Source organism: Corythoichthys intestinalis, chromosome 11 (assembly GCF_030265065.1).
Source record: "Corythoichthys intestinalis isolate RoL2023-P3 chromosome 11, ASM3026506v1, whole genome shotgun sequence".
Taxonomy (NCBI): domain Eukaryota; kingdom Metazoa; phylum Chordata; class Actinopteri; order Syngnathiformes; family Syngnathidae; genus Corythoichthys; species Corythoichthys intestinalis.
Genome location: NC_080405.1, coordinates 28,640,165 through 28,664,252, shown reverse-complemented (window position 1 = coordinate 28,664,252; position 24,088 = coordinate 28,640,165). Strand labels below are relative to the sequence as shown.

Sequence of the window (24,088 nt, the reverse complement as noted above, 5' to 3'; positions counted from 1 at the left end):
ATTAAAAAAAAAAAAAAACTATAAAATTATACACTCCTATATTTCAAACTTTTAAACAAATTACGTCCCAATGAAAAAAGTGGTGTCTGTAAAAAAGTAACTGATATCTACCTCTTAACTATCGTTTAATTTTTTTTATTTTTTTTTTTGTAACTATCGCAGTTTCCCCAATATTTTATATGACAATTAATCGATCCAAACACAGAAAAATTAGAAGGAAAAAAAAAAAACATTTAAAAGGATAAATATACGAAAAAGAAAATATTGACCACTCCTTGATGTCTGCAATTTCTGCATCGCGACCTTTGTTATATTACCATGTTTCACTCATAAAACCCAAAAAATCCGGCTGTGACCATTTACATCTGTTTCTTGACACTCGGTGATACATGCTAGATGGAGTTTTTGGATCGAAAAGTGGTAAGGACGCAATAATATCTCATTAAAATCATGACGTCTTTAATTATGCTCTCTTGTGCTCTCACCTCCAGTTAGGGTTTTGCTATTTAAATTTTTTTTTAATGCCCTGCTGTTCAAAATGTTTCTTCCCCGAAAAAATGATTTTAAGCTTTCCAATGATTACACATGCATATTGGACAATTTTGAAATTTGGCCAAATTGGGGGTCTCAGAACGGAACTTCAAGTCACCTGAGTGTTTTCCGCCATATATCATTATTTTAATTGTGACGTTAAATTTGTACATCTCCGACGTTTATGGCAAATCAAGGCGTTTCAAAATCGGTTGAAAACTGAGCAATTTATAACTATTTGCATACCTGTCAAGCACTGATTTTTAAATGTGTACGCCGCACGTTCAAAATCTGTACGTTTTTCGTGCATTACGTTTTTTTTTCTCCGTTCAGATTTTGTCACCGGTTCGGCATCGAGACAATATGCGTTACTACGTTCGTTGAATGACGCGAGAAAAGTCAGAGACACGGAGACAGAAGAGTGTTTGTTGTGACGCTGTAGCAAACGTGATGTTAGGCTAGGTGGCTCCATTATTTCCTGACTGTAGCCAAGAGCCTACAATCTACGCCTAGATATGACATACGTATACAACTAGATGCGAAATGACAGGCTCGGCGGCGTTAGTAAACACCCACCATTTTAAAGCAGTAGACTTCTCAGAAAGGCTCTGTTGTAATGAAAAGTAGTAAATTTGTGTAGTAAAATACTTCTAAATCAAAATCCTGGCTTAAGTCTATCTTTAAATGATGAAACAGTTTTAAAACTTTCATATATCAAAAGAAGACAGATGGGAACTAATGCAAAAACGGGAGCAATTTTAACAACTTTAACAGTTGATTCACAACATTAAATGACTTCCAAACAAAGCAAAGGTTACTATGTTTTTGGTTGTTGTTGTTGGTTTTTTTTTTTTTTTTTTTTTTTTTTTTTTTTTGAAAAAAATTTAAAAAACATGAAAGGTAACTCCAGTTACTTTGCCAAGTAACTAATTACTCTTACATTCAGGTAACTGAATTACTAAATTTTTTTTGGGGGGGAGAAGTAATTTGTAACTAATTAATTACTTTTTTAAAGTAATAAAAACACTGGTCATAAAGATGAAGTCTGCAGAATGAAAAGTGACGAAAGCGGAGATTTTATTCCGCCAATTTGTTGCCGAACAGAATTTGCCCGCAACTGATTGCTGATCCCTTCTCAGAATTAGCAACAGAAATGTTCCCTGACTCAAAGATTGCTTCGGTAAGTTCATTTTATCAATTGACCTTTTCCATTTATAATTACTAATGAACTACCTTCATGTCAAATTGAATTACGAGCTGAAGGGCAGCCATCAAAAGACATGATAGAAATTTCCAAAAGTGCTACATACAATTATAACAAAAGTCACTGTTAAATTTTAGTAATCGTGATGTAGCTCAAGATATTGATTGTTCTTTGATTAGTCACTAATTTGTAAGGGCATACGTCACTATTTGTAAGATTGCCAACGACCTCGGGTTGATAGGTATGTATTTCAAAGTACACGCTCCATTGACTGTTATACTCTATACAGTGGTACCTCTACATACGATCGCTTCGACACACGAACTTTTCGACATCCGACGTAAAATTTGACTCGCCATTTGTTTCTACATCCGACGACATGCTCGAAATACGACGACAATGGCAGCACCGCAGACGAATGCACGGCGGATTTTCTTGTGTGACAAATCAACACTGGTTTCAGAAAAGGTTGGTACAGGTGGTGAAACAAGGAAAAAGTTGACGCTTACCTTCTAAATGAAGATGCAAATGACAGAAAAATATGAGCGTAGGGTGGGCATCCGTGAAATGGCTCAACAATACATCTCCACGGTCCTCCTCCGACCATCGTTCGCCAGTCTTTATAAATTAAGCTGACAATTCTTATTGTGGTAACATCTCCAGAGAAATCGCCAACTTCGCCACGTTTTTATCATTTATTTCACAACTTATTCAAAACAAAAACACCTTCTGTCTGCCGCAATTGACGGTGTTAAGAAAACATTCAAAGTGAAAGTGAAACTCAAGCTCACCGGTCTGCCTCTGGCACGTCAGCACCGCGGTGCGTTCAGGGTCAGCAAAAAACGTCCGCCACATTAGAACCCGATTCGTTACATTAATACAGGAATTATTATTATTATTAATATTATTATTCCGATTTTGATTTATAATTTATTTGTTTTGCTATGTGTAATTGCCATTTGTAATAGTACCAGCAGTATTTTTTAAAGGATTTAGTGAAGGTTTTTGGGCTGTGGAACGAATTAATGGAATTATAATGTATTCCTATGGGAAAATCCTGCTCGACATACGACCATTTCGACTTACAAACAAGGTCCTGGAACGGATTAACTTCGTATGTAGAGGTACCACTGTATTTTCACAAAGCGCATTTAACATCCAGATGATATGTATGCAGATCATAGGGCTCGAGTTCCGGTTTAAAAAATGCGACGTAAATATGGGGCTTCAAAATAAATATTGATAATTTTATTGCTATACAAAACTTGGCAAAATGCCATTTTGAGTCCTTGAAATTTCAACGAAAAGATTTAATGTACACAGACAACTCGCCAACTGTAGTTGCAGATCTTTTATGCTTTTTTAAATTTTGCTGCATATTTACGTGATGCTTTTAAGTTGAAGCCTCCTTCTACACGTTCTGAGAAAAAAAATACACGTTTTACTTCCGGGTAGGGTCGACTCCAGTCTGTTGCTGAAGCTTATTCAGCTCCTTGGCCAGGCCGTGTGTGATATCGGCGAAAGTTTTGGACACTGTAACGTCAACGCCGCAGCGTGTAGTTGCCGAACATCAGGCCATGGCGTTTAACAGGACTGCCACTGAAGGCCGCGGGGCAACGGGGACTCGGTGGCGGCGGTTGCTGCCTTTACTGGTGTTGAGCTTGTCGGTGTGCGGGTACGTGTGTCGAGCATCTTCGTCGCCTCTGGAGCAGCAGCAGGAGGAGGAGGAGGAAAGTGCCATGGAGAACATTGTCACGGAGAAGAAAGCTGAGGAGAGCCACCGGCAGGACAGCGCTGACCTGCTCATCTTCATCCTGCTCCTCACACTCACAATATTGACCATTTGGTTGTTTAAGCACCGCCGGTTCCGCTTCCTGCACGAAACTGGGCTGGCGATGATTTATGGTGAGCTGAATTGTTCCGTATGAATTCACGTTCTAGCAGGTCCCGTGACGTTTCTCTATTTGGCGTTGCTTGCTTCCGGTTAGCTTAAATCTAAGTAAACAATCTCTTTCACTTCATTTGTCATTTCAAGTTCCAGACAGTTAAAAGTACTGTGGTGAGAGTCAAGTCAGGTTACAAAACTCGGGCAAATATAATATGAGGGCTGTCACGATGAACTGACTAATCAACAATCGATTATCAGATCAATGGACTATTTTGAAAGTCGATTATATTTTTCAGGGATGTTGTTGACCTTAAAATTGTTCAAATCCTTTTTTTTTTTCTTTTTTTTTTTTTTGAGGATCTTTAAAGTGAAGATTCCAATATTTTATTGCAAACGTTTTTTTTTTTTTTTTTTTTTTTTTCATTTTCATTTAAAAAAAAAAAGACAAAAACATTTTACTTAAAAAATATTTAAACTACTTTGAATAATACAAAAATGGCCTCTTAACAGTAAAAAAAAGTTTTAATATTTGTATTTTTTTGTTTATTTTTAATTGGAGGAAATTTAAATATCCTATTATTTAATCATTAAATCAGATTAAAAAATACAAAAAGGGAACAAAAACTGTTATGTCATTTCTCAAATCCTGAATGAAATCAGGTGGTTATCTTTGTAATTCATCAAAATTACATAGTGGCAAACATATACTCATTGTCCAAATTTTATCAGTGCATAATTTTGTTCCAATGCACATTTCCAGCTAAAATGTAAAGCCCGGAGTGCTATAACTGTCAACTAGCGGAGGACTGTGAGAGAGGAAACTTCCTCATAAGTAGCCAAATTTAAAGCATCACCACATTTGTGACCTTTGACACTTTCTTTACCTCATCATATCAGTTACCCTTTAAATTTGAGTTAACGTGATAACAGGTTAGCCTATTTATCTCAAAACACCTTTTCTGACCTCTGTGATCTTTGACCTCATTACTCCAAAGTGTAATCACTGCTACTGTTTCAAATGAATCCCTTTTATTCGTTCTTAAGTTATCTTGAACGAAAAAATACAAATAGACATACGGAAACATTTATGTCAGTCCTAAACAATATACATTTTCCTATTTCGTGGGCAGGTTTACTTGTAGGTGTAGTGCTGCGCTACGGCATCCATGTCCCGCGGGATGTCAGCAACGTCACGTTGAGCTGTCCCGTCAACGCCAGCCCTGCCACGCTGCTGGTTCAATCCCGAGGCAAGTTCTACGAATACACGCTGAAGGGCGAGATAAGCGCCAGCGAAGTGGACGATGTGCAGGATAATGAGATGCTGAGGAAGGTGCGAGAGAAATCTTATGATCTACTGTATTCCAAAGACTGTCATGACTCATTAGCGACGATAGACATTCTATCTGTTTGAACTGGTCCTAGTTCAAATAGATTGGACGTCTAATCGCAATCAATGGCACTGACATGTGAAAATTATGAAACTCAGGTGACGTTTGACCCCGAAGTCTTCTTTAACATTCTCCTGCCGCCCATCATCTTCCACGCCGGATACAGCCTGAAACGGGTATGCCGATCGATCTCTTATCGCGTCTCACTTTGATGACATCATAGGGATGAAGGAGAGTTGTTATAATATTTGTTGTGTTGTTTGTAGAGACACTTTTTCCGGAATATGGGTTCCATACTGGCTTATGCCTTTTTGGGGACTGTGGTTTCGTGTTTTGTCATAGGGTAAGATTGCCATGTGAGGACATATTACAGTGCCTTGCAAAAGTATTCGGCCCCCTTGAACCTTGCAACCTTTCGCCACATTTCAGGCTTCAAACATAAAGATATAAAATTTAATTTTTTTGTCAAGAATCAACAACAAGTGGGACACAATCGTGAAGTGGAACAAAATTTATTGGATAATTTAAACTTTTTTAACAAATAAAAAACTGAAAAGTGGGGCGTGCAATATTATTCGGCCCCCTTGCGTTAATACTTTGTAGCGCCACCTTTTGCTCCAATTACAGCTGCAAGTCGCTTGGGGTATGTTTCTATCAGTTTTGCACATCGAGAGACTGACATCCTTGCCCATTCTTCCTTGCAAAACAGCTCGAGCTCAGTGAGGTTGGATGGAGAATGTTTGTGAACAGCAGTCTTCAGCTCTTTCCACAGATTCTCGATTGGATTCAGGTCTGGACTTTGACTTGGCCATTCTAACACCTGGATACGTTTATTTTTTAACCATTCCATTGTAGATTTGGCTTTATGTTTTGGATCATTGCCCTGTTGGAAGATAAATCTCCGTCCCAGTCTCAGGTCTTGTGCAGATACCAACAGGTTTTCTTCCAGAATGTTCCTGTATTTGACTGCATCCATCTTCCCGTCAATTTTAACCATCTTCCCTGTCCCTGCTGAAGAAAAGCAGGCCCAAGCCATGATGCTGCCACCACCATGTTTGACAGTGGGGATGGTGTGTTCAGGGTGATGAGCTGTGTTGCTTTTACGCCAAACATATCGTTTTGCATTGTGGCCAAAAAGTTCAATTTTGGTTTCATCTGACCAGAGCACCTTCTTCCACATGTTTGGTGTGTCTCCCAGGTGGCTTGTGGCAAACTTTAAACGAGACTTTTTATGGATATCTTTGAGAAATGGCTTTCTTCTCGCCACTCTTCCATAAAGGCCAGATTTGTGCAGTGTACGACTGATTGTTGTCCTATGGACAGACTCTCCCACCTCAGCTGTAGATCTCTGCAGTTCATCCAGAGTGATCATGGGCCTCTTGGCTGCATCTCTGATCAGTTTTCTCCTTGTTTGAGAAGAAAGTTTGGAAGGACGGCCGGGTCTTGGTAGATTTGCAGTGGTCTGATGCTCCTTCCGTTTCAATATGATGGCTTGCACAGTGCTCCTTGAGATGTTTAAAGCTTGGGAAATCTTTTTGTATCCAAATCCGGCTTTAAACTTCTCCACAACAGTATCTCGGACCTGCCTGGTGTGTTCCTTGGTTTTCATAATGCTCTCTGCACTTTAAACAGAACCCTGAGACTATCACAGAGCAGGTGCATTTATATGGAGACTTGATTATACACAGGTGGATTCTATTTATCATCATCGGTCATTTAGGACAACATTGGATCATTCAGAGATCCTCACTGAACTTCTGGAGTGAGTTTGCTGCACTGAAAGTAAAGGGGCCGAATAATATTGCACGCCCCACTTTTCAGTTTTTTATTTGTTAAAAAAGTTTAAATTATCCAATAAATGTTGTTTCTTTTCACGATTGTGTCCCACTTGTTGTTGATTCTTGACAAAAAAATTAAATTTCTATCTTTATGTTTGAAGCCTGAAATGTGGCGAAAGGTTGCAAGATTCAAGGGGGCCGAATACTTTTGCAAGGCACTGTATGTGATTTATTATTGTCCTTACAGTTTTGTCTGTTTTGTTTTTGCAAGGTTGTTGATGTACGGCTGCGTAATGCTGATGAAGCAGATGGGACAATTGGGTGGAGAATTCTTCTTCACCGACTGTCTGTTCTTCGGCGCAATCGTGTCCGCAACTGACCCTGGTGCGACTATAATAAACATAATACAGGTAGTCCACGGGTTATGACGTACCCGACTTACGTGATTTCGACTTTACAACGCCGGATTCTCGTCCGCCATTTTGTCTCCAGTCGGTATAAAAAAAGTATTTATAATGTTGACTTTTATTTTGTGATGCATGCTTTTATTTTTGCGCTGAAAGTGCAGAGCAGGTAGTACTTCCGCACGTGAGTAAGAGCGCATTTACAGACAAAGAAGAATGCACATGCACACACGAGGAAGAGCGCATTTACGCACACGAAGAAGTGGGCGAGAGACGAGTGAGAAAGTGAGGAGATAGTTTACAGCTGCAACCCTGCGCACACATTTGTTTCAGCATCCACAGGGGTAACAACTGTATAGAACACTTATTATAGTGTTTATTGTGCGTTTTAAATTGTGGTCAAATTGTGGGCGAAATTATGTGATTGTTTTTGATGACATGCAGACACTAACTGATACATGCTAATCGTTTGTGTGGATTGTTATTGCTGTATCAGCAGCTAGTTATAAAAGCAAATTTGAATTGCTGTTATTGAAGATGAAACAGATTTAATTATTTTTTTTGTGTGTAATTCTGCATGTGTTGATGTCATGAGCAGCTGAATAAAGTCAGCAAACCACACGGACGTCTGACATCGCCATTTCGGAACTTAGCTCGCTGTCTAGCTAGGACTTAGCTGCAGCGTTTTGGCGTGGACAGTACAATGACGTATAATCCATGTTTTTAGACAGTTATTTTGAGATTTAGGGGGTACTTAAAGGGTTAATTCCGACTTCCGTAAAAATTTGGGTTACGTCGCCAGCGTAGGTACGCAACTTGTTCGTAACCCAGGGACTACTTGTATAAATACAACAGAATCAAATAGTAAAAAATGCAAGAATATTTTAAGATAAAGTTTTGGTTTTATGCTGATATAGTGACAGTGCTGGCCATCTTCAATGAGCTACAGGTGGATGTGGACTTGTATGCGCTGCTCTTCGGCGAAAGCGTACTCAACGACGCCGTGGCTGTCGTCCTCTCCTCGTAAGTGTGAACAACTGATGATTTTTTTGTTGTGCGCATGGCGAAGAGGAAGTAATAAATCAGACTCTCCAGTCGCACATTCGCATAATCAGCAAAAAAAACAAACAAACATTAAGATCAAAATACATCACTGTAGAAAGTTATAATGGGTCCAAAAAGGTCAAACTTAGTGCGGTTCCGATTTGGAGCTTTTTTTGGATGTTGTCTGCAGGTCCATCGTGGCCTACCAGCCGGAGGGTGACAACAGCCACACCTTCGAGGTGGTGGCCATGTTCAAGTCCTTTGGCATGTTCCTCGGCGTCTTCAGTGGCTCCTTCGCTCTCGGCGTCGCCACTGGCGTCGTCACGGCTCTTATATCCTTTGCACTTTGAGATATGAAACAAAAACGTGAGTTTTTAGTTATTTTCTTAATCTTCGATTTGAGCATTAGCAGTGCACTTAGAAACTTTAAAGAAATGGTAATGTACTGAACTCATTGGCTGCCATTGATGGCGCTAGGTGTCCGATCCAATTTGACTCTGCTGCCAGCCCTCCAGTAGAAATAGAAACATTAATTTGATGTCGAACAATGTCAGTGGTAGGGAATGAGTTTAGGATTGATTAAAATGGTATTACACTTAGAAGTTGTTCATGAATATTTAAAAGGAAACCGTTACTAAATCTTAACCGTCTTAAATGTGATATAATTTAAGTTCAACTGCACTTGATTAATGCACTGTAGTGGATTTTAACAGGTTGCTTGAGCATAACTTTCAGTAGATCTTCTGATTATCACTGGAGTCCAACTGAAGGCCCGGGGAACAAATCTGACCTGGCACATTATTTCGTGTGGCCAGCAAAAGGAAATGATGCGCATCGACATCATATTTCTTGCTAAAATAAAATTGAATAAAAAATTTCTGTCGAGGACAACGTGAAACAAAATATTTAGTAAAATTTAATATTTACACATAAAATGTTTTGTTTTTTCTTTTCAGGAATTTTAAATGAATAAAATGTGTGGGTTTTTTTTATCATCAACAAATTTAAATAAATAAAATAATATTTACATTTTTTTCCCTATGTGTTTTTATTTAAAACTCAATAATACATGAATTAATAATAAATAAGAAAATATGGCCTGTTTTTTACTTTTTAAATTAAGAAGGAAATGTTTCAAAATTAAGAGTAATTATATATAGGAATGTATGTCCCCCCCCTTTTTTTTCATTAAAAATGTAACAAAAAGACAAGTAATAAAAAGAATACATGTTTTTACTTTTTGAATTACAAATAACAAAAAAAAAAAAACAAGAATATTTACTGGTTTACGCATTTAGCGTTTTTTTCTTCATGAAAAATGTATTTAAATATGTAAAAGAATACCCGACAATTTGGAGGTTAACAACATATCTAAACGATTCACTGACTAGCACAATAGTTATGGCAGAAAACACTCAGGTGACTTGAAGTTCCGCTCTGAGACCCCCAATTTGTCTAAATTTCTAAATTGTCCGATATGCATGTGTGATACATCATTGGGAAGCTTATAATATCAATTTTCTGGGGGAAGAAAAATTTTGAACAGGAGGGCATTTAAAAAAAAATACAATAAAAATTTTAAACAGCAAAACCCTATCTGGAGGTGAGAGCATGCACCATGACTTTACGAGATATTATCGCTTACTTACCTTGTTTCGATCCAAAAACTCCATGTAGCATGTATCATTGAATGTCAAGACACAGATGTGAATGGCCACAGCTGGATTTTGGGGGGATTTTATGGGTGAAACATGGTAATATAACAAGGGTCGCGATGCAGAAATTGCAGACATCAAGGTGTGGTCGAGATTTTCTTTTTCATATATTTACCCTTTTTTTAAAAAAATTATAATTTTCTTTTTTTGGATTGATTATTTATCATCTAACTTATCAGAGAAAATGGGACAGTAACAAAAAAAAATACAATTAAGCAATAGTTATGAGGTAGATAGCCGTGACTTTTTTACAGACGCCTTTTTTTTTCATTGTGACGTAATTTGTTTAAAAGTTTAAAATATGCGAGTGAATAATTTGTTTAAGTCGGGGTTTTTTTTTTTTTTTTTTTAAATGAAATATTAGACATCAATTAATGAATCTAAGCTAAAAATGACAGACATTTTGAATAATAAATATAATTAATTACCTTCGTTTTATGGCTGGGTTGAAAAGCGGTTGCGCGACGTCTGTAAACGGGGTTTTCTAGGGTAAAACGGACAAATTAAAAATAGTTCAGGGGCTTAATGCACTATGAATCTGCTATGGCAGCATATAGACATATTGTTCTATCAAACAACAGTTGTTTTGGCTTAAAATACAGCAGTTTCTTTGAAAGAGTGCAAGAGCAGAAACTGCTTTTTCAGTCTTGTCTGTGTTTTCCGCCTTATTGATTAATTTAATAATCGATTAGCTGTCAATTAGTTGATTAATCAAACATGGCCCGCCGAAGTAAACCAGTAATGTGGGCTGTGACGAGGATTAGTTTGACACCCAGTCTAGTCTATTGTGCACTTTTCCCACTTAAACTCCTTGACCACCACCCAGCACGTGACTAAATTCACCAAGTTGCGGGATTTCCAGTTGCTTGAAACGGCCCTGTTTTTCCTCATGTCGTGGAGCACCTTCCTATTAGCCGAGGCTTGCGGTTTCACAGGTAAGACGTGTGCACTTTCTAACGGTATTTGCATGAAGCGCACATTTTACTGTCTCTGTGCCACAGGCGTGGTGGCGGTGCTGTTCTGTGGAATCACTCAAGCGCACTACACATTCAACAACCTGTCTCCCGAGTCACAGGACCGCACAAAACAGGTCTTACCACAATGACAACACACTGCCAACAGTAATATGAATACAGGTTTTGGGGGGAGCTAGTAAATGGAGACTTTCTGTTGCAGCTGTTTGAGTTGTTGAACTTCCTGGCGGAAAACTTCATCTTCTCCTACATGGGTTTGACCCTGTTCACCTTCCAGAATCACGTATTTAACCCTATGTTCATCGTTGGGGCTTTTGTATCCTTTTGGGAAGACAAATTTAGCAAATTGCTTGAAACTTCGAAAATCAAGCAATTTTAAGTGCTTTCATTTCTTTCCGTGAAACTAATTTTGTTTTTGATTTGAAATTGAAAATGCAATGAAATACACGGATTTGTTTTCCCTCGTGACGTTACGTGATAAATTTGTGTCCGTGAGAAAAAACTTTTACCCTTTGACCTCCTTCACCATCGTACCACATAGCTTGCAGTGTTCCTTGGCCGTGCGGCCAACATCTACCCGCTGTCTTTTCTTCTCAATCTGGGCAGACGCAACAAGATTCGATCCAATTTCCAGCACATGATGATGTTCGCGGGTTAGTTGCGCACGTGGCGCATTAAGCAGACTCGACTCGAATCCATCTACTCATTTTTTTGTGTTTTTTTTGCCAGGACTTCGGGGCGCCATGACTTTCGCGCTATCCATCCGAGACACGGCCACCTATGCGAGGCAGATGATGTTCTCCACTACGCTGCTCGTGGTCTTTTTCACCGTGTGGTTCTGCGGCGGCGGCACAACGCAAATGTTGTCGTGCCAGCGAATACGGTACCGAGTTGGCAAACATGTTGATTTAGAACAAAGGTGCTATATAGAGTTAACTAGTTGACGAGATGGCTCCTATAGACATTGCACCACGGCTTACCGTATGGGGCCGGGCCAGGCAGAGCGTCGTGGTAGCTTTCACTTTGATAAACTCAAACACGCTGCGCTCTAACGCCGGATTTAGGTGGAAACAGGAAGAAAGTTTTAGTGCATACAAGGAGGCTGGAGTGTCTCAACAGTGATTTGGTTGAGGATTCAAGGTAATTATTATGAAAAATAGCATCATGTATGCACTTTGAAACTATGTGGAAAAAATGAATGGAAAAAATTAGCGTAACTTTAACTTGAAATATTTAAGTAAAATGAATCATAACTGCCCGTTTTGTTTTGTTTCAACCAAGAATCTAGACTGTTTTAAGTTCATATCTATTGAAATTCCGGGATCTATGCATTTATTTACAAGAATTTTCAACTTAAAAAGCTCTTTGTTTTGTGATGGCCGTCATGTTGGATTTTGTATCCATAAACAACGTAACTTTACATTCAAATAATCAGGTAATTTTCGGCCAACTGCCCATTATTTGGCAAAAAAACTAGTAATTTAGACATTTTTGCATCCATACAAAAAAAAAAATCTAAAAACGACAAGGGCCAGATAGCCGGCAAGACGTGCTGAGGCAATAGTGACAACCTAAATAAGTTGTGATTGTATATAGAAAAATGCTAAATTTGCTTTTAAATTAAAATTGAGATGATTTTGCATGCTTGCATCAAGTATCAAGTTTCTGATGTGAAAATTGAGTGATTTATTAGCTGTTGACCTCAAGTACTGTATTAAGTTTCTGATCTGAAAATTGAGTAATTTATTAGCTGTTGAAAACCTATGTCAAAATTACACTAAATAAAAAAAAACTTTAAATCGCTATTTCAGGCAAAAATTTATATTATAAATATTGCTGTCGATCCTGAAAATATAGGTGATTATCTCTGTTTTGCATCTAGTGTAAAATCTGAGAATTTTATTGCCGTTTTAAGTTTTGTTATACTCATATAAAAAATAATTAATCGGAATTTTATTAGGGAACGACTTTGAATTTTTTTGATGCCGCTGCTCACGGATTTTATACCTATAAGGAAGGTGCCTGCTTGGGTTTTAGGTCGCTAGCGGCTTTGATTTTGAAAGTATTTGAATTTTAAGTTTTTGAAAATAGGCCCATACCGAGCGGCCCCACACCATGTTTCTCGTCAGCTGATAGTGAAGTCTATGGGTGCTAATTTCTATCTTCTTTGTTGTTTTTCATGAACAGGGTGGGGGTGGATTCGGACCAAGACAACTCTGTGAGTGTGTGCATGATGTCTTGACCCATTTGGGAAAAATAAAGTGGACCTAAATTGGCTACGTTTGCACAGATGAGTGTTGGCGAAGGTTCCGAGCGACGAAGTACCAAACAGGAAAGTGCCTGGCTTTTCCGGATCTGGTACAATTTTGACCACAAGTATCCTAGCAAGATTGATTTGTTGAGGGTTACGTATGATTTGGCCAGCAGGGGGCTCCCACGGCATATTTATTGACAGACTGAATTGACTCATCATTATTATATATAATTATCAGTAAAATTCTACAACTTTATTCTTATTTGAAAAGTGTCTTTTCTTTGACTGGAGTGCCTAGCTACCTGAAGCCCATCTTGACCCACAGCGGTCCCCCGCTCACGGCCACGCTGCCGGCCTGCTGCGGCCCTCTGGCCCGCTTCCTCACCAGCCCCCAGGCTTTTGAGGTAAGAACAATAGCTGCTACAAATTATTGTTTTGCTAGTCAGTTAATCACAAATTGTGTTTGCAATTAGTCAACTCATGAGCTCATATTTAAATAACATATTTTTTGGTGTAATTTTATTCTGGGCCTTACATTTTAACCAGAAATGTGCTTTGGATCCAAAAACTATACACTGAGAAAAGTTGGACTCGTAAATTATAATATGCAACTATAGTGGTACCTCGACATACAGTGGGGCAAAAAGCATTTAGTCAACCACTAATTGTGCAAGTTCTCCCACTTGAAAATATTAAAGAGGCCTGTAATTGTCAACATGGGTAAACCTCAACCATGAGAGACAGAATGTGAAAAAAAAGAAAATCACATTGTTTGATTTTTAAAGAATTCATTTGCAAATCATGGTGGAAAATAAGTATTTGGTCAATACCAAAAGTTCATCTCACTACTTTGTTATGTGCCCTTTCTTGGCAATAATGGAGGCCAAACATTTTCTGTAACTCTTCACAAGCTTTTCACACACTGTTGCTGGTATTTTGGCCCATTCCTCCATGCAGATCTCCTCTAGAGCAGTGATGTTTTGGGGCTGTCGTTGGGCAACACGGACTTTCAACTGACACCACAGATTTTCTATGGTATTGAGATCTGAAGACTGCCTAGGCCACTCCAGGACCTTGAAATGCTTCTTACGAAGGCACTCCTTTGTTGCCTAGGCTGTGTGTTTGGGATCATTGTTATGCTGAAAGACCCAGCCACATCTCATCTTCAATGCCCTTGCTGATAGAAGGAGATTTTCACTCAAAATCTCTCGATATATGGCCCCATTCATTCTTTCCTTTACACAGATCAGTCGTCCTGGTCCCTTTGCAGAAAAGAAAAGAAAAAGAAAAAACTGTTCACAACGGCCAAGTTGGGTCCCTTTTTTCAGGACACCTTGAACTTCATGTCCAAACTGTTGTTTTCTTCACTGACCAATTTTAATCCACATTTTGGACCCAAAAAGACAAAAAAATCCTAAAATCTTTTTTTCAAAATTTGTAATGTTGATGTCCCACTGACAACCAAACAGGCTCGACCAACCGTTTTGAAGCTTGATAATATTTATTTAACTTGTTGGGATAAACATTCAATAGAAAAAAATAAGATTGAATAGTTTTATGTTTGACAATTAAACACACTGGCTTCACCAGGTGGGACAAATCTGGCAGTGCAGGATTTGAGTTCCTGGCGGAGCATTGTGTTACTGATAGTAGCCTTTGTAACTGTGGTCCCAGCTCTCTGTAGGTCATTCACTAGGTCCCCCCGTGTGGTTCTGGGATTTCTGCCCACCGTTCTTGTTATCATTTTGACGCCACGGGGTGAGATCTTGCATGGAGACCCAGATCGAGGGAGATTATCAGTGGTCTTGTATGTCTTCCGTTTTCTAATAATTGCTCCCACAGTTGATTTCTTTACACCAAGCGTTTTACCTATTGCAGATTCAGTCTTCCCTGGTGCAGGTCTACAATTTTGTCTCTGGTGTCCTTCGACAGCTCTTTGGTCTTGGCGGCCATAGTGGAGTGTGACTGACTGCGTTGTGGACAGGTGTCTTTTATACCGATAATGAGTTAAAACAGGTTCCATTAATACAGGTAACAGGTGGAGCCTCGTTAGACCTTGTTAGAAGAAGTTAGACCTCTTTGACAGCTAGAAATCTTACTTGTTTGTAGGTGACCAAATACTTATTTTCCACTCTATTTTGGAAATAAATTCTTTAAAATCAGACAATTTGATTTTCAGTTTTTTTCTCCACATTCTGTCTCTCATGGTTGAGGTTTACCCATGTTGACAATTACAGGCCTCTCTAATCTTTTCAAGTAGGAGAACTTGCACAATTGGTGGTAGACTAACTACTTATTTGCCCCACTGTACGAGCGCTTTGACACATGATCTTTTTGACATCCGACCTAAAATTTGACTCGCCATTTGTTTTTACATCCGACAAAATGCTCGAAATAGGTCGCGTTAATCGCGTTAACGGGCGGTAATTAATTTTTTAAATTAATCACGTTAAAATAATTGACGCAATTAACGCACATGCCCCGCTCAGACAGATTTAAATGACAGTACAGTGAAATGCCTACTTGTTAATTGTGTTTTATGGAGTTTTGCCGCCCTTTGCTGGCGCTTGGGTGCGACTGATTTTATAGGCTTCAGCACCCATGAGCATTGTGTAAGTAATTATTGACATCAACAATGGCGGGCTACTAGTTTATTTTTTGATTGAAAATTTTACAAATTTTATTAAAACGAAAACATTAAGAGGGGTTTAAATATAAAATGTACTAACATTTATCTTTGAAGAACTACAAGTCTTTGTATTCATGGATGGCTTTGACAGAATGTTAATAATGTTAATGCCATCTTGTTGATTTATTGTTATAATAAACAAATACAGTACTTATGTACAGTATGTTGAATGTATATATCCATCTTGTGTCTTATCTTTCCATTCCAACAATAATTTACAGAAAAATATGGCATATTTTATTGATGGTTTGAATTGCGATTAGTTGCAATTAATTATGATTATTTATAAGCTGTAATTAACTCGATTAAAAATTTTAATCGTTTGACAGCCCTAGTTTTTATCAGTTATTTCAGAACTTGTGCAACACAACACGCCGACTGTCCGCCATAGTTGACGGTGTTCTCAACAAAACATTGAAAGTTAAATCTCAACCGTACCTCTCCTTCTGTCACGTCAGCGACACGGTGCGTTCGGGTATAGCACGCAAAACACGTCCGCCATATTAGAACCCGATTCGTTACATTATTACAGGAATTATTATTTTCTTTTCCAGTTTTTATTAATAATTTATTTGTTTTGGTATGTGTAATTGCCAGTATTGCAGTTTTTATTAAGGATTTAGTGTGGGTGTAGGGCTGTGGAACAAATTAATGCAATTATAATGTAGTCTTGTGTCAAAATCGTGCTCGACATAAGACCATTTCGACTTACAAACACAGTCCTGGAACGAATTAAGTTTGTATGTAGAGGTACCACTGTATGTACGTAAGCGTAAGTCCTTGTTGGCAAGTATCCAATTTTGATTAATTACAAAGATAATAATCGGTTTTTAATGAAGACAATATAAATTAGAGAAATTTAACAGATCGGCAGATCTCTACCAGAAATTCATTTTCTGACCTTTGACCTCATTATATCAAAATTTAATCACCTCTTCCGTTTCATAATTCAAATATGTCATGTAAGGTTGATGATAATGCCTTTATCTGTTCATGAGTTTTCTCTAGAACATATACAGACAGCCAAACAAACAAACAACGGTAATAAAAAGAGAATGTTTTATGTTTTCCTTTTTAAATTAACCTTGTGTATTCAGAAAAACAATATACATTTAAAAGAAAAAAAAATACTGACTGCTTTTCCTCTTTAATTTAAAAATGTACAAAAATAGATAAGTTTTAAGAGGTTTTTCTGCCCTTTTATATCAACTTTAAAAATTGGAAATAAAAAGACAATATTTAGTGTTTTTAGTGTCAAAATAGTTGTCGATTCATTTGATAATTGATTAGTCGATCTCTCATGTATGATAAAGTGACAACACAAATGGTAAACAAAACACCTTAAAAATGGAATTCTCATCCTCTCACCAGAACGAATGTCAGATCAAGGACGATGACTCGGACCTGATCTTGACCGACGGCGATGTCAACCTCAACTACGGCGACATCACAGTCAGTACAGACGGTGCGCGCGACGACCCTGACCGCGAGTTGGCGTGCAGTGACCACGAACTGGTGATGCGGGGAACGCGCCTGGTGCTGCCTATGGATGACTCGGAGCCGCCCTTCACGGAGCCCCGCTGCCGCTTGTGAAGGCACTGTGGTCCCTAGCTTTCTTCCCGCTACCTCATGGCGCCGCCCGTCTTGTCCTATTTAATTTCTCACTTTGTTTTGCTGGCTTTTGACTCAAGTCATTGGCTGCCAGGGACGGCGATAGTTGCCTAGTCTATTTTTTACTGGTAGAGGTTGGGAGCGATTATTCTAAATTTATCTTATTGCTGTTACTAAATCACCTTTGCAGGTTGGAGCCTTGTCATGGACCTTTTTCTTAACTTCCATTACAGGCCACGATCACTGCCAGCCCCTCCCAGTCAGAATGGATTGGACGTCTGTCATCGTCAATGGCAGCCAATGAGTTAATGTAGCATCGCTGAGCATGCATTGTGTATGGCGAATTAATTTAGTACCCTGGTGTGCTCATAATGTCAATTCATTCATTTTTGGCAATATTGTAGCGATTGGTTGCATGTAGATTTCTTGACTTTTTATTTGGAGCCAAATACCATTTGTGTTCAAAATAACAGTTCGAAGTAATGTTAATCCTTTTTAGACGCCCAATCCATTTGGACTGGGAGTGTTGGCAGCGATTATTCGTCTGTCGCCATCAATGGCACTCAAAAATGATCATTCATGAGAGCCCCTCCCTCCGGCCTTGTGAGCAGCAGCTGTCTAGTATGGACTGTTTTAACAGGAAGTGTTGATAGGACGTCGCCTTGGCGACCGCCATGTTGTCGTGGACCGCAGCCAGAAGACAAGCATTAACAGTGTGTGTGTTTGTGTGTTGAGGGTAAATGAGCTCATTATGTGTGCGCGTGTGTATGTAGTGGGTGCAATGTAGATGGAAGGAAGAGGAAGGCCTTCCAAGTGTTATCTTCTGCTGTGCAGGAACATGAAACTGATAGAAAGTATTTTTTTGTTTTGTTTCTATTTTATGGCCCCGATGCTTCGTGTGAAGAAAAAAAACAATCCAGAGAATTTGCCTTTTTTTCACTTCATGCCATTCCCTGTTTTTTTGGGGGGTGTTGTTGTAAAAGAAACCTTATATTTGCACTTCTTAATAGGTCACTTTGCTGTTATGTTGCCCTGAATACTTAAAAGAACTCCAATCAAAATGAACTGAATGAAAATTTAAGCTTGTCCAATTGATATCAAGGGAATGAATTGTACATTGCTTACTGTATTCCATCCGTCCGTAGCATTCAGGTACTTTTTGGTGTTTGTATGTTGTCGCTATGGATACGACAAAGCAAGCATGAATCACTGTGGGAGAGGAAAACAAAATATGAAATATCAAGATGCTGAGTGTATTTATGTACGACGCTAGCTATTGATGCAGCCTTTTCGTTTCTCCTTTGCGTTTTTTATTTTTGCGTGTGGATGAGTCATACACGTTTACATCCGTGTAAATATCTTTCACCTGTTCACATGTGTACAAAAAGATGAGAAACAATAAACAGGAGCCCGTGCTTTGGATGAAAGCATCAGTTTTGGTTTATTGTGTGATTTTTATGTATGCCTTGTTTCACAATGGAAAAATTCAGCGCAGATCGTTAATATAGTCAAATTGCAGATTTGTCAAGGCCAACTCAAATCTGTTTTCATCAGACCAATTGAGACAATTTTAAAGCAGCTTTTCACATGAAGTGGATGGAGAACCATGATTAGGTAATATTTTTAGTATATATATTTTTAAACTTTTAAGTGTTCTGTACAGTAATTTTCGGATTATAAGGCGCACCTGACTAAAGGCCGCCACCCATGAAATCTTACACTTCCATTTTACAAGTCTTCATAGATAAGCTGCCCTGACTATAAGCCGCAGCTGCCCTCACGATATTGTGGGATATTTACACCAAAACATATTAACCAATAACACTTCGTCATAAGACCAAATGAACCACCATGAAGCTTTGCAGTCAATTGGTTCATTGCTTTAAGTAGCTTGATTTTGTCATCACTGCTCCCTTGGGGGAGACCGTCAACCTCAGCTGCCACCTGCTGTCAACATGACAATTGTAAACATGTTGTCATCCAACATGCCTCCTAGCATCCATTGCAGCATACAAACGTAAATAACAATCAAAATTCAGGTTCTGTGCTAATTATTTATTCAGTTACTGTTCTAGTTGTTTCAGGAATTGCTAGTTATAATATTTGGTAGCACTTCACTTGAGTGGTGTCATAAGACTGTCATAAGACCAAATGAACCACCATGAAGCTTTGCAGCCAATTGGTTCATTGCTTCAAGAAGCTTTGTTTGGTCATCACTGCTCCCTTGGGGGAGAACGTCAAATTCTGCTGCCATCTGCTGTCAACATGACAGCTGTGAACACTGTTGTCATCCAACATGCCTCCTTGCATGCATTGCAGCATACAGACGTAAATAACAATCACAATTCAGGTTCTGTACTAATTATTTCTCCAGTTACTATTACAGTTGTTTCATGAATTGCTAGTTATAATATTTGGTAGCACCTTACTTGACAGTGTCGCCAAAAGACTGTCATAAGACCGTCATAATTATGAGATGACACTGCCATGAGCATTAATGAATGCCTATGAGTTGACAAATGTCATTTTGTATCATCCGGCAAATGATCTCACGTTTGATTGGATGTAAAAGATCCGAGCTCGACATAAATGGAGTTAGTGACATAATTTGCCAGATGACACTTAATTACAACAGTCATAAGCATTCAGTAATGCCCATGATGGTGTCATATCATAATTATTACAGTCTTATGACACTGCTGTCAAATACAGTGTTGCCTATTCACCCAAATCAATCAACAAATAAGCCGCACTGGACTATAAGCCGCAGGATACATAATGTGGGAAAAAAGTAGCGTTTTATAGTCCGAAAATTACGGTAATACTGTATCAGTAAATAATCTATTTAACAGTTTGAGACTTTAAATATAAAAACTACAAATTACAAAAAACAGGCTTCTACTGTCTCACAAAACATTGAGATAATTACCCCTTAAAACAATGTTTTTGCCTTTGAAAAGTCGATTTAGCTTAACGCTAACAGCAAGTCAAGACATGATTGGCATGCTAATAGTTTAGCATCGGGAGTTGTAGGTTTAGCGGCATGAATTTCAATATGGTCAGTTAAATTTATGTGGACAAGTACTACACTAATACTCACATGCATGTATTCATTCTGCAATATGAAAAACGATAAATTTCAAACCAGATGTTATTATAATAGAGCAACATTTTTGTTTGCATAGCTTCCCACTACTAGACTGTCTTCTCGTGGCCATGGCAGACACAGCAAATTGATGCTTTTTATTTTATTCATCGGATTTCCATTTAAGTCAATATGGAATGGAATTGTTCCTTTTAAATATCGTTTGAATCATAATATCTAATGACATGATCTCATGGCCTCCAAATCCTTCTTTGTCCGTTTAACAAGGTAAAAGTGTGCAAGTGTCACCAATGTTGGAATTCTCCTGCATTTTGGCAACGCAGAGGTGAAAGCAGACAGATGTGCACATTCTTTTCTCAGAGAATGAGTCATCTTCATGTCATTCTTCTGTTTATGACCAAAGAAGGAGAGCACACATCAGGTCTACTTTTTTTTTCCTTTTGTGAGTACAAAGGTTGGAATGTCACAGGATTTTTAATATCACAAAAGTGCTTTTCATTGATTAATCAAACTTTTTTTCCATGTAAATTAATATTGAATACTGTATTTCACAGAAATGATGAAATAGAAATCCTACTGTGACTGTTTTCCACAAACTCTACCAGATTTTCTGTTTGTCTAGTCTACCTATCATGTTGGTTCCTAAGGAAAAATAAAAGATTGTCAAAGTTTTTTGAGTTTGTTTTCTCGTAATTTTGGAAATCCAAAATGCATCCAGCTTAGTTGAAAATTCAAGAAACGTGTTGGCAAAAGTGCTTGACGTTTCAATGGAAAGATGAAATTATTTCTGTAGATATTTCCTTTTAATCATCTAAGCACACAGTGAGGAACAGAAGTATTTGCACCCCTTGGTGCAGAAAATCAGTGCTAATATTTAGTGCAGAAGCCATTGTTTGCAATTACAGAGGTCAGAAGCTTTCTGTAGTTTTTCTTCAGGTTTTCACATATGGAAACAGGGATTTTGGCCTGTTCCTACACACAAATCTTCACTAGATCTGTCAGGTTTCAGGGCTGTCGTTGAGAAACACAAAGTTTCAGCTCCATTTAAAGGGTTTCTATTGGATTGAGGTTTGGAGACTGACTTGGACACTCTAGAACCTTAATATGCTTTTTACGCAACCACTCCTTGGTCAGCTTGGCTGTGCGCTTCAGATCATTTTCATGTTGGAAGATCCAGCCACAACTCATCTTCAACTCTCTGACTGAGGGAAGGAGGTTATGGCTCAAAATCTGACAATGCATTTCACCATTCATACTCTGCTTTATACAGTACACTCGTCCTGTCCCCTTTGCCAAAAAGCAGCCCCAAAGCATGAGGTTTCCACCCCCATACTTCACAGTGGGGATGGTGTTCTTGGTTGGGATTGTACTCATCCTACTTTTTCCTTCACACACAACAAGAAAGGTTTGCACCAAAATGTTCTACTTTGGTCTCATCTGACCACATGACCTTCTCCCATGACCCCTTTGCATCATTCAGATGGTCCCTGGCAAACTTCAGACGGGCCTTCACATGTACTGGCTTCAACAGGGGAACCTTCTGAGGAATGCATGATTTTAAACCATTGCACCGTAGTTTTCTACTGATGGTAGCCTTTGAAACTGCATCCAGTTCTCTTGAGGTCATTGACCAGCTCCTGCCGTGCAGTTCTAGGATGAGCCCTCACTTTTCTCATCATGAGTGATGCCCCACGAGGAGAGATTTTACATGAAGCCTAAGACCGAGATTGTATCAGTCATGTTTAGCGATTTTCTAACAATTGGTGCATCTGTTGATTTATTCTCACCAAGCTACTTTCCAATTGACCCATTGCCGTTTCAAGCTTTGTGGAGCTCAACAATTTTTCTCTGGTGTCTTTCGAAAGCTCTCTGGTCTTGCCCATGGTAGCAGTTGGAATATGACTGACTGTGGGGTGCACAGGTGACAATAATGAGCTCAAATGGGTGGTGGGTGAGTGATTACTGATGGGGTAAAGGCGGACTTTTTAAGGTAGACTGACAACTCTTCGAGTGTCATAATTATTGCTGATGCTCAGGGGTACAAATACTTATGAAAAATCTTACAATGTGATTTCTGGATTGTTTTAAGATTATGTCTCTATGCATCCTGGATTCTTTTTTTTTAGATTCTCTCTCTATGAGTGGAAATGCATCTATGATTGAAATTTCATAGCTCTACCTATTTTCTAATTGGGTGAACTTGCAATATCACAAGAGGTGCAAATATATCTGCTCCTCCTCCTTTCCCTGATGTCCACAATTTCTTCACAATTTTTTTCCTGCTGTTTTTCATAAAGAGGCCGGCTCAAGCCTGCCGCCTGCTATAACAACAAATATGAACTGTATGATCTCGAAGGTTCGGGGCAGATCGGCTTGGTGTTAAACTTGTATAGCACTTTTCCACCTTTCGAGGCGCTTTACACTACATCGCCATCTACCTACTGGTGATGCAGCACCAGGAGCAATGTGGGCTTCAGTATCTTGCTCAAGGATACTTAGGCGAGTTCATTAGGGCAGGGAATTGAACCCACAGCCTCTGGGTTGGGGGACAACTACTCTACCACTGAGCCACACCATCCCCCCAAGGCTTGGGGCAACTGCGCGGGGCTCTCGGGGACGCTTGCCCCGGCCGGCCAGCTTTTAATTACTCTTTCTTTAAAATGTATTTATCTTAGATGATTATGACTTTCTTTTTATTCCCAAATTGTGTGTTGTTGTCCTGCTCCTTAAGAGAATAAAAGAATCTGTAAAAAAGGCGAAAATCGACTTTTTGTTCTTCTTCATTACCTACGGAAGGCAGAGGTTATGTATTCGGTTCTGTTTGTATGTTTTTGTTCAAGATAAGAACGAATAAAGGGATTGTTATCAAATTTGAAGGTGTCAGGGATACGCGGGCAGGCTGGTGGTGTGGACCCAAAGGCAGGGAAAGAAAACGCGGCAAGGCAGGTGGCGGTGAACTCAAAAATTGTTTTGATAATAACTAACAAAAACACAAAGTACAACCAAAAGCACTGGTGATCAAAAAGGTCATGTTCAAACAAAACTTACTTTATCTGGGGGACTAGTACTCGAGGGCTTGGACAGGATATCGACTTTGACATTGACAATGACGCAACAAGGAGTGAAAAGAAACTGGGAGCTTATATACACACAGAGACAAGGGGTAATGAGATGAGGAACAGATGGGTGACACAGAAGGATGCAGGTTCGTGGATACACTAGGAACAGGCAAAACAGGTGAAATCAATGGGCAATCACAGGAACACACTAGGAGGGAACCAACCACAGAAGGGTATGTTTTTAATATGAAATGGAAGAGGGAATTACATTTTAAAGTAATGAGATCAAAGGTCACAGAGGTCAGTAAAGGAATTTCTGGCAGAGGTCTGCCCTCTCTAGTTTCGATTATCCAAAACCTCAGTTTAACTTTTGAAAAGTAAAGTCACATATCATAAATAAACTTTTTTGATGGGTTTAACTTACTTGCAGATGAGTTAAGAAG

The 24,088-nt window shown here is 38.8% G+C and overlaps 1 protein-coding gene across 1 annotated transcript; it reads left to right on the top strand.

Moving 5' to 3' along the window:
* The first annotated feature begins 1,604 nt into the window (after positions 1-1,604).
* Positions 1,605-18,529, top strand: slc9a6a (solute carrier family 9 member A6a). Its single transcript, XM_057849488.1, has 17 exons — positions 1,605-1,711; positions 3,191-3,640; positions 4,754-4,953; positions 5,110-5,187; positions 5,278-5,354; positions 7,061-7,173; positions 8,111-8,216; positions 8,428-8,569; positions 10,782-10,887; positions 10,954-11,042; positions 11,129-11,242; positions 11,468-11,579; positions 11,656-11,809; positions 13,114-13,144; positions 13,217-13,302; positions 13,479-13,584; positions 17,241-18,529. Exons 2-17 carry the CDS (start codon positions 3,313-3,315, stop codon positions 17,460-17,462), a joined length of 2,064 nt encoding a protein of 687 aa, XP_057705471.1. The 5' UTR covers positions 1,605-1,711; positions 3,191-3,312; the 3' UTR covers positions 17,463-18,529.
* Positions 18,530-24,088: the final 5,559 nt, after the last annotated feature.

What these genes read in the sequence shown, in the direction of transcription:
- slc9a6a (XM_057849488.1), top strand. Translation starts at nt 3,313, where the DNA reads ATGGCGTTTAACAGGACTGCCACTGAAGGCCGCGGGGCAACGGGGACT. An exon ending in CGAGGCTTGCGGTTTCACAG is followed by an intron (nt 10,888 to 10,953) that starts GTAAGACGTGTG and finishes TCTGTGCCACAG; the next exon opens with GCGTGGTGGCGGTGCTGTTC. An exon ending in CACAGGACCGCACAAAACAG is followed by an intron (nt 11,043 to 11,128) that starts GTCTTACCACAA and finishes TTTCTGTTGCAG; the next exon opens with CTGTTTGAGTTGTTGAACTT.